This window comes from Megalops cyprinoides, chromosome 2 (genome assembly GCF_013368585.1).
Source record: "Megalops cyprinoides isolate fMegCyp1 chromosome 2, fMegCyp1.pri, whole genome shotgun sequence".
Taxonomy (NCBI): domain Eukaryota; kingdom Metazoa; phylum Chordata; class Actinopteri; order Elopiformes; family Megalopidae; genus Megalops; species Megalops cyprinoides.
In genome coordinates, this window is record NC_050584.1 from 19180257 (window position 1) to 19191814 (window position 11558).

An 11558-nucleotide genomic window follows, 5' to 3' on the forward strand; every position below is an offset into this window, starting at 1 on the left:
ACTTTCTGAAAACTGCAGGTAAATCATCATTGACCTCTGCAAGTTGGATTGTGGCTATTATGTTTTGGTGTTGTTGAGCATCTGTGGTTCCTGGAGGCCTTGTTTAGATAGTGTTATGAATCCCAGTACATATCAGGACATTTTGTCTAGAAACTTGGTTCCCTCTGCCAATAAACTCCAGCGTGTCTGAACATGGACATTCCAGCATGTCATTGATCCAAAGAATTCCTCCAAATCTGCAAAGAAGTGGATTGATCATCTCAATCCCCAGACTTTAAGCAATCATAATTTTGTTGTTCAAACTCAAGAGAGCAACTCAAAAACCAAAATCTCAGGAAGACCTAGAGCAATTCTGGGGGAAATTATGCTCAGAAGTGCCATAACTACATAAAACACAAGTTACTGTAACCCATGCCAGAATATGATTTACAAACAAAATAAATAAATAAATAATTACAAGGATGTGAATAAATGTGACATTTTTGTTTCCTAAAGTAAAATTCATTATTTGTTCATGTATTTGTAAACAATCCAAATGTGCTGAATGCAATGCCTTGAAGATTAAAATATAGCTATTTTTAAAACAAAAAGATCAAATGTTTACATTTTATGGCATGTTTTCATTCCCATTTGTTCTAGGATATGAATAATAATTGAGTACAGTCTACACAGGCATGAAACAACTTGCCATTATCACCTTTGTATAGCAGAATCAATGTATAAGAAAAATTATTGAAATTTTACATCTTAGCTAATAACATTTACTGCACTGTTTAATTATTCGTTTATTGAGTGTTTTATCTGCTTTTTGATCAAGACTTTTTATCTTAAGATTAATCGAGGGCTGCTGATTTACTGCTAAATAGTACAGTAACGCTTGCGTTTACTACCGGTAGCCTATACACATGGCGGAGTCAACTGTATGTATATCAGCATTAACACACGACGGGGGATTCAAGCGAAGCTCTGTCCATGGTTTCAAGTGACAAAAATGAAAAGCAGAACAACCAGAAAATGGAGAGAAATGTGCAAAACGCCAACGCAGCCGACAACCGCATACTCTTGACCGATTTGTGGTCACAGTAAGGCACGTAGGTTATCGATTTCTTTCCCGCAAATCGCCATTTACTTGCGTGATCGAGGGATGGCTAACGACTTATGCTGATGGCACACGTCGCCATCTTATGAAGTGTACCCACGGCATATTTATAGAGAATTATATGAGTTTTCTGACCGTTCCAGCATTCACTGCAAATAATTTCTTACTTTAAACATTATGCATTTCATTATTCGTTGAATGCAAAACAATAAATTCAAAAATGTACACCACCACAGGGTGTCGAAATTGCTGGAATGCGCGTGTGCAGTGAGCCTCAGCGTGGCTTCAGTGCGGTTCACAGGAAAACGCGTGTCATCCCTGCTGTACTCAGTAAGGTAGATCGGTGTTCCTTCCTCTTGGTGATTAGTTTGGCCTGCTTTGTTTGTGGTTGCGCTTGCTCAGCCCGCCGATGTGTTGTGCGTTCCCACGGAGGTGGCTTTAGATTGAACCCTTATTTATATATTTTGGTTTGGATATAGTATAACATAAAAGAAAACATGGGAAAGAAAGAGGAAGAAGACATTATAAGGATCGCAAAGAAAATGGATAAGATGGCGCAGAAAAAGAATGGGGTGAGAAGCAGTTTGAGGTGGCTGTGTTTGCATGTTGGAGCGCCGCTCCCGGTCCCCATTCATCGAATGGAGATGGGTTGGCAACATACTGATCTTGAAACAAGATCCGAATTGTTCTCATGGTTATCTTTAAAAAATCAAAAATAGTAGTTACTTATGAGCTAGACTACATGCTCTGGTAAGCGTAGCTAATGATCCGTTTGAACTTGCATCACAGCGACAGACGCGACAGGACACCGACCCCGACGGTGGCTTGTTGCTGGGCAGTATATAGCTATCTTGCTAACTAGCTATGTAGCCAAACAGTTATGGGTGTTTTGTTAGCAGTAAGTTAATGACCTTAGGTGCTTTGTTCAGCCATTGTCAACATGGTCTAGCTGGTAACGTGCAATCGTATTGCTGATAGCTCGCCAATAGGTAAAATTGAAGGTAATGAGGGCCTCAGCGATCCTCGTGTGTACAGCTCGAGTGAAGCCGACATAACATTTTGTGTCGCCGAGCGCGGCGCACTTCAGAGGTGCCTTTTAGCTTGCTAACCGGTTAACTAACATCGACGTGTGGTTTGTTAAAATTGACAATATGGTTAAATGTAACTGCTTAGATAACTGTGCTACACACTGTAAAACATCAAATTAGACCTAGTTAGTAGCCAGCTGCTTAGCTAGCTTGCATGATTTCACAAGATATAACGAATTATAGAAGTCTTTGATAACGTTAGCGACTTCAGTTGACAATTAGCTAACTAGCTAATGTTTGTTATCGATAACTAGTTATTTGTTCCTTATGATTGTGAAGCTGACGCGAGAAAGAACGATTATGTTTCGTACGACATGATCATACAGTAACATACGTTTTTTTATGCTAATTGAAGTTGCATGTGACTGTTGAAAAACTTGCCCCCTGGTGTGTCACCTTAACCAGCTGGCTAATTAGGCTGACATAGCGGCTCTGTATCTGTAATTGCAGGCTGGCGCCTTGGACCTGCTGAAAGAACTGAAGAACATTCCCATGACTCTGGAATTGCTACAGGTAACGTAGGTCGTTTGCAAGCAATGCGCGGCGCATGTGCATTTCACTATTATTTTTTTAAAGAAAATGTATTAAAATGACTCTGTATTGTCTTTTCCAACATTAGTCTACCAGAATAGGGATGTCTGTGAATGCCATTCGCAAGCAGAGCACGGATGACGAGGTTACATCACTAGCCAAGTCACTCATCAAATCGTGGAAGAAGCTTCTAGGTAAGCGAATTCAGGTTTTTATTTTCTTTTAAAGCGATAAAGTGGCATTTTCAGTTGTATACAAGCAATGACAACATACATGCATTTGTGCTTGATCAAAATATTTACTTTTGGCTGAAGGTGGCTTGCTATCATAACGTCATTTCTCGTCTTGCAGTATTAGGCAGGTCGTGTAGATTTAAATGATATCCTTATTGTTTTGATTTCCTAGAGTTTTTGTGATGATGTTTATGTTTGCGTTTTTATTCATTTTCGTCTAATCATATTAATTAGCTTTGCATTTGGCACTGTTCCCTGAGTGTTGCCTGCCAGATAGTCCTGTTTTCCCCATGACATATTGATGACTTAAGAGAACTTAGCTGCTTTTGTTCTATACTGTATGTATTGCCGCTAGCTCCCCTAAAGATATGTCCAAGTAGCAATTCCTGTAAGTTTTACTTGATGCAGTGTAGATGAACCCCATCCACGAGGTGCACATAACTAGTTAACATAGCTAACAGAATTTAATGTCAGAGCTTGAACTCAGTTGTGTGGATCTTAACTGTTGAGAGACTGAACATCTCATGTGTCCAGTTATTAAACTGGACCACCGTGCACCACACTTTTTCCTCGAAGATGCGGTGCACCTTCCTGTTCTCAGCGTAACTGTCAGGTAGTGAGCAGCCGTTGACCCATCAGCCCAGCAGAGGGCAGCTGATGGGTCAACGGCGAGGGGTGACAGTGTAGCATAGTGGTTAAGGAGCAGGACTCGTAAACGAAAGGTTGCCGGTTTGATTCCCCGCTGGGACACTGCCGCTGTATCTTTGGGCAATGTACTTAACCCACAATTGCCTTAGTAAATATCCAGCTATATAAATGGATAACATTGTAAAAAAAAACCTGTAACTGATGTAAGTCACTCTGGATAAGAGTGTAATGTAATATAATGAAGACATATGGGGGGAATAAGATCTTAATAAGTATCTTCATGGTTTGTGTTCAGTGTCTTTGTGTTACTACTCTCACGCCTCGGGATACATTGACATTGCAAACTGACACAAATATAACACATTTTTAGCCAGTATATGTGTTTGCATGCATGTATATATTTATGTATACAAATGTGGATATATTTGTGCACCAGGGTTTCCGCTAGGATTTTTTCTTGCCAGTCCGTTGTCTGGAAAGAATTTATTTTACTGGACAAATTTGAAACCTACTGGTCACGTTTCAATAACAGTCTATGTTACAAACGAATGACAACGATCTCAAATCAGTTTGACTATTTAATGAACAGTAACGATTGAGCAAAACAACTGTAACATTGAAGATTAAAATATAGCTTTTTTTAAAACAAAAAGAAAAAATGTTTACATTTCTATGACATGGTTTCATTCTAATGTCTGTAATTCGATTCTGCAGAGAGAAGCCCCTCTCTGGTGGCACGCTTGATACGGGCAGAACACAGCCAATTTTAGCCAGTGTAGCCCAGTTGGGGTACAGCTCACTGAACTCATAAATAAGCACTTTTCAAGCTGTTGCAAAAGTGAAACCCCCATAACCGTGGAGCGCCATCATCACTGCCACTACATCTCGTCGTGCGCACTTGGCGTCAATGAGAGGTGCGGTTGCTGATTCAGTCGGTTGTTAATAGGCTGTTTTGCTGTCAAAACACTGTTTAGGTATAGCCTTTGTTATAGCTATGTTTTTTATGAGCATTATTACTGGACATTTCGACCGGCAAGTTTTTAATTTATCGTTTTTTTATAAATTTTACCAGGCAACCCTGTTGTGCACACAACTGTACATACTTAAGGGCAGGAGACTTTGATAGCATGTAATCATACATGCTTATTCCACTTGGGTGTGGACGTTTTTCCTCTTATTTCATTGGTCCGTTGACAGATGAGCCAGGGGGTGGCGACAAGTCATCAGAGGAGAAGAAAAAGGAACCTACAACTCCAACTGTCTCCTCTTCACAGAACAGTCCTGAGCCAAGAGAGGAGAGGTAGGGCTGTCGGCTTGCTAAACTGAACTTGATCTTACAATTAATGTGGCAAGCCAAACTGTATGCATAACACAAAGGCTGTTCTCTGGGGCCAAAAGAATATTTGTAGTTCACATTAAAGCTACTATTTCACTTGTTCTGACTGTATGCTGAAATTTATTTTCAGTTTTCTGGAAAAAGGAGGTATTTAAAATTTCCCATGTGGAAGACGTTTTTTAATCGGAAGCATCAAGAACATTTAAAGCCGCCGGTCCTTAGGTGGATGATTTGTATAAATATCCCGTAAGGCCAATCCAACATTCTGCCAGGGGAACGGCCTTCTCGCAGACCTAGAGCCTCGTCATCCAGTGAGTGACTCAGAACGTGTTCTCTGCAGCAGCTCCAGCAGCAACTCAAGCAGCAAAAGCGAAACCAGCGACATCACGCCCAACACGCTGATCACCACCTTCCCACGAGCACCGAACACGTCCGATTCTGTCAGGAACAAATGCAGGGAGATGCTGTCCAGTGCCTTGCAAGCAGGGAGTAAGTTCCATCACCACCGCCACGCCCCCGTCCTTTTGCAAACACAAGAAAGCAGGGTTGTCTGAGTATTCAGAGGAGCCAGTTTCATTATCGTTTTATTTGGGGAAAGACCTGTTTGTTCCTGTTTTGAAGAAGCCAGTCTCTTTGGCAGTAGATGGTTATGTTGTAACTAGTCTGTGCATGCTGAGTTGGTCAAATTACAGTGGCTCACGGCATTTTTCACTCTTCCATTTTGGTAGACTTTATGCTGTTAGTCATTACTTTTTTTCCTTTCAGATGACTACATTGCCATTGGTGCTGACTGCGATGAGCTTGGAGCTCAAATTGAGGAATATATCCTTTTTGAACTGAAGTGGTGTTTTGAGAGATGACTTCCATGGCATTCACTGGCAGTCTTCTCATGTCATGTTAGCTTACAGGTAGCCCTTTGTTAGCAAAGCTGCATTCTAGCCTTCCAGAGTTTGTCATAGATTTCAGCAGATCAGCAGCTCATGAGCGGATTTGGGGTTTTTCTGCATAACATCAAAAATATGTGATAATATGTGTCCGTGTCAGATCACTCATGTTTAGAGCTCTTTCATTTTTAAGCCCGTCTGTTTCAGCCAAGGTGTATTGTCGCCATCATGTCAGTCCATTTGTATGTCTGTGGCTGGTACCTCTTGTCAGTAACGCATGAGTTGATACAGCTGTAGTGATGATACGTATGCCATACATGCATCTCATGAAGTTCTTGGATGAGTTCACACATGGGGACCTTGACCTGCTTTTCAGGGTCCCCATCCATGAAAAACTGAAAATTTGTATAACTACAGTAGTTCAATAACCACCCAACTCTCCGCACAAGAATATTCAGGATGAAGCTATCAATGTCAACATGCTCCTTAATAATTTAGCACGCATTTTCCAGGAGTTTAAAAACACTGATATGAAATACAAAAACCGAGTTCGGAGCCGAATCGCCAACCTGAAGGATATCAAGAACCCCAGCCTGCGGAGGAACGTGCTGTGTGGCAACGTGCCTCCCGATAGGATGGCCCGGATGACCGCGGAGGTGAGTGTCCAAGCTGCCCATTGGACAGGGTTGGCATGCATGGCCCACTGAGGGGATCTGATCACCTCTGCCTTCCCGGTCGCAGGAAATGGCCAGTGACGAGCTGAAGGAGATGCGCAAAAACCTGACCAAAGAGGCCATCCGAGAGCACCAGATGGCCCGAACGGGCGGCACTGAGACCGACCTGTTCACTTGTGGCAAATGCAAAAAGAAGAACTGCACGTACACCCAGGTATGGGCAAGTCATAGGACAGTAATGCCCTCACTGGGTCCTGAATTTGTCATTTATTGCAGAAATGAGACAATAGTGTAGTGACTAATAAAGGAAAAAACATGATATTATTCAGTTAAACATTACATCGTATTATTGAGAAGTAAGATATTCAAGTTCACATATTGAGACTAGTGCCAACTAGTGCAGAACTGTTGTTTTTGCAGTTTTTTTGCACCCCTTTAAAATAACATGCCACTTTGTCCCATACATTGTTATTGTTATGTTGTTGTGCCTTATGTAACACATACAAACTTCGATTATGGGCAAAAAGTTGTTTTCACTTAAGATGATATATCAATGGATCTTACTGGTTAAGTTTAAGTTAAGTGAGTTAAGTGTGGGCAGTGCTGATATCGGACATCAGGTGTTATTGTGAACAGAACTCCCTAGAGCCCCTCCTCTATGCCCTGTACAAGACTAAGCTCATTTCTGTGGGAAACACTGCGTTTATTGTTTTGCTTAGTGTAATAGAGTTGATTAGAATTGAGTGTTAGCATTAACTTTGGCTTTCCGCTCGCTTCCCACAGGTTCAGACCCGGAGTGCTGATGAACCAATGACCACATTTGTCCTCTGTAATGAATGTGGCAACAGGTGGAAGGTAAGGCATGTCATGTAGTCTAATGGGAGAATTTGCAATAATGTTTAAATGGTTTTGATTCCTTTACAGTCAACATTACCTAAATGTTATAAACTGAGATTGCTTCATTTTTTCAGTTGTAATAACCCTACTTTTCTGTTATGTTTTCTGTAATGTTGCTATGGTCATACGTAATATCCACACTTGTGATCTGTTCACTGATATGAAATAACAATAATGTTTTATACTGTTCAGCATTTGACGAAAGCACTATAACGTGTGCCAGTGTGCAACATTGCTGATTTGGTTCTCTCTCTTGTAGTTTTGCTAGTCGGAAGACGAGAGCCCACGAAAGAGATGCAGCAAGACTGCCGGACCACAGGACTTCACTTTGTACCTGTCTTTGTAAACAGAAACCGTTTGAAAGTTCACATTTAGTGAAACTTGCAGAGTGGACAGCCACAAAAGAAACCACCACTGTTTTTATTGAAACCATCTTGTTCATAGACGCATTTCCTGTATTTTAAGTATACATTAGGTACAGCTGTCAAACTACGATTAATGTTAATGTGTTTTTCTTTTACTGTCATTTTTTTATATGTAGTTTGACATTAAACTTTGATCAATAAGTACCGTTTTGCGCCATTGTATCCTTAAAAAATTAATTGCCGTCTTTGTTAAATTTGCTCACAGTAAAAAAAGAATCAAAGTGAAGTGAATTGTTTATTTTTAGAAGTTAAAAACACTTATGTTTACAGCAGTTCATCCTTTTGGGGAACACAGGAATGTCCTCAAGGCTTGCAGAGGTTATCCCTTTCTAACGTGCAAAATTAGTACTAGTCTGTTGTATGACTTGTTTCCATGCCAAGCATGGTGTTCATGTACTGCTGCCTGTTAAAGATTTACTCTGGCAAGGGTTGAGGCTTATTTTCAAGAACATCACTTTTCCTGTTGAAATTCATCAGAACTAGTGTTATCATTAGATAGACTATAGCTTGCGGCCTGTTGAAATATATTTGTAAAACCTTGAGAAATTTCATTATTTCACACATGAACTGTGCGTGTCCTTTCTCCTGGTGTTTGTCAGAATAAGTAGCACCAAAATGGCCTGAAAAAGCCATTTCATTCATTTTTCTCATTTTAGCTGAGTCAAAACAAAATGATCTTGTCTGACATACTTAATTACACAAATATAAAATTGATTACAGCACATGATTAAATAGAATCACATGGATTTAGCCAGTAAGTGACAATAATTTTCTTATTAGATGACATTCTGTTGTGGCCTTTTTTGTCAAACAGATGTTCCTCTGACTGGAATTACAATAAAGTAATATTGTTGATATTTTAATGAAATGCTCCATTTCAGTGTCCAATGCATTTAGTACCTAATGTGGAGTTGGGAACATTGTCCAAGAAAGTCTTGAGTGTTTTCTTTTTTTCCACATAAATATAGGAAGTATTTTTGAATGTTAACTGAAAATATTAACAAGCTGATTATTTTTCCAGCTGTATTTTCTGCACATGGGAGCATTCTTTGTGGGGATTTACATGTATCACTTCAAGAAATATTTACTCATTTTTTGTCAAACCTCTAATTTTTGGTGTGAAACGACAAGTCACATTTATTTTGGCTGTTTACCTCAGGGTGGCCAGTCTAAATGAGATGGTCTGAGGGCTGTGAATTTTAATCTTATGCATTATTAATGTAGCCTAGAAGCTAACAATGGCATGGTGAATGCAGCATCTCTCCTTTATAATCTTCCCAGGTGCAACCACTTCAGCGCTGAATAAGAGGCTGTCTTCTCATTACCTTTGGTCACAAATGCTGCCGGCAGGGACTGAGCGGCACCAAGTTCTGCAGCTTCTGTTCCCAGTGTTGCTTTGTTGAAGCCGTGTTTATTTGGTATCTCTAATATACTCCTAATTGGTACTGTTCAATTTTAGGCAACGATCGGCTTTGATTCAGTTTAATTGATTTTTGTCTGGCTTTCCTGTAGTTCAGCTTTATTCTGGGAAAAAGGCCTGTTTAGAATATAATTTGGTTATTGCAAGCATCAAATGACATGTGTCAACAAATGTGTCATCACCTAACTGCTCCATGTATCTCAGGACCTTATCACTTGAATAAAACAATAATGCAAAATCACAGTCCTGCTCTTTTAAGGAGCGGCGGGGAAGCATGTGGCAGCAAGCCACCCAACCCGTTCCTGTGCTTCTTGTGTCCCAAGTTATTGTAAAGAGTTGATTGTTGCGCATGTGTTTCCCTGGAGGTTCGGTAGCACTTATGAGTACACTGCTCCAAAACCCGCTAAGCGATCGACTTGCAGTCAATGCTGGGAAGTCCTGCTGAGCAACAGATTGCTTTTTCTGTCCAGTTGGACTCGTACACTGAGCAACAACGCTGCCTGGCCACATACCGTATTCACTGTATTCAGTGTCTGAACCTCTCATCATTTTGTGTCTGTTCTTGAAATTTCGTTACAATCAGATGGATAGAAGTGATCGAAGTGAATTCGGTTTCTTGTTTTGATAACTAAAAAAGAGTAAATGACTTTTAAAACTTACTGTTAGTCATTAGATCATTGTGAGACCATTGTCTGCTCTGTGTTTGTAATTGCATTGGTGGTCTCTACTCAGTGTTTGTATTCTGAGAAAACAGATACAGGACTACTGAACGCTGGATAAAATTGTGCTTTATTATATTTTAAAAGAATTGCAATGCCCACATTGTCAATTCAGTGGTAAAATATAAACCAAATACTATAAACATACACAAGTTATTAATTAAAAATGTATCTCTTTGTAAACTCTGATTTTAAAATAAAATTTACAACAATAACCAAAGAAAAACATTTATAGGCAGTATAACTCCAAACCACAGGCTTAGATTATTTGAGGTTGATCTACTTGATTTTTCCATCTGCTCGAATTGCACATATCAAGTACGTATACTTTAAGACAAATGACAGCACCACCTTTAACTACCAAAATTGGCAAAGACACCATAGTTCGTTTTCATGTGGCAAAAAGGTTGAAATAAGGATAGAACTTGGTTATAAATGTCACAGACTGAATGTCAAGGCACTTCCCCAAATGTAGCTCTTGTCTTTGAGAACATGACATGAAATTCAGGCAACAACAAAAAAAGAAAGAGTAATGCAAAAAGCGCAACAACACCAATTTCACAAATCCCAATATATCAAAATTAAGAAACCATGGAAATGGAGCAGGTTCTTTGATATCACTATCAATAAGTGATCTTTGATTATGTCTCCATCATCACTGAATGAACAAATTTAGGGCCTGTTTTTACACAAATGTCCATAAAATTCTTTCATAGAAATAAATATTAATGTCTCACCTTCAGCAGGCATATCTGTTGTGCAATTACATTAAAATTGTGTAATGCCAAAAAAATCTTTTTGAATATGGCCTTAAAATTACTCTACTTCATGTGGTCACAGTGATCATTAATTGAGCTTATACTTATCACTCAAACATTTCTGTATTTACTTATAAAGTTGTAAAGTGAACAGAGGCTTAGGACAATGTAATGCATGTATGTTAAAATATGAAAAAGGGATATGTCAAAATACAGCATATATCCAAGATATGCCATTGCCATTTCAATAAATGTAATTGCGTTTACATGGACTATACGTAGTACAGCATATTTTGTTGTACTTAGCTTTGTTACAGGCATGCAGTTACAAATAGTAAAGTGACAACAATATTGATATACCTGGAATTAAGAATGGAAAAGGGAGCACAATTGCCCAGCTATCAGGAAGACAGTCCTGAATCTCTTGTTATAGTGAGGTCAAGTATTAAAACAGTAGTGTTTTTCAGTTACCATAATTTACTCCATTCTAAAATTCTTGAAAGGGTTTCCAAATAATTTTTGGTGGCTACCTTAAGTCTGTTAAAATATATGCAGAAATGGGTATAGATATGTGGAAAAAAAGGAATATAACCCAATCAGATGACTTCAAACACATTATTTCATTGTAGAATAGACATGTTACCTTGGCAAGCTTAGATTCTCATATGCAATTTATAGAAACAGGCAGGTACATCTGCCAAAATTCCCTTTTCTGTACTTTGTAAAACTAAAACAGAAACAAAAAGTCAAGAAAATAACTTACCAGAAATATACTACAAATTCATCTTTCACAAATATAGCCCATAACATGCTCTTTTTCCCCCAAAACATCAATATAAAATTATA

General features: G+C 39.1%; 1 protein-coding gene across 2 annotated transcripts; it reads left to right on the forward strand.

Annotated features, from left to right (window-relative positions):
* Nucleotides 1–1453: 1453 nt before the first annotated feature.
* Nucleotides 1454–7965, forward strand: LOC118772879 (transcription elongation factor A protein 1-like). Of its 2 annotated transcripts, none has more exons than XM_036521525.1 (10): nucleotides 1454–1671; nucleotides 2638–2700; nucleotides 2807–2912; nucleotides 4797–4899; nucleotides 5276–5424; nucleotides 5701–5757; nucleotides 6321–6475; nucleotides 6561–6707; nucleotides 7277–7348; nucleotides 7650–7965. In XM_036521525.1, exons 1-10 carry the CDS (start codon nucleotides 1597–1599, stop codon nucleotides 7656–7658), a joined length of 936 nt encoding a protein of 311 aa, XP_036377418.1. In that variant the 5' UTR covers nucleotides 1454–1596; the 3' UTR covers nucleotides 7659–7965. The 2 variants fall into 2 exon arrangements, with proteins under 2 accessions (XP_036377418.1, XP_036377419.1); XM_036521526.1 differs by having other exon boundaries at nucleotides 5279–5424.
* The last annotated feature ends 3593 nt before the right edge of the window (nucleotides 7966–11558 follow it).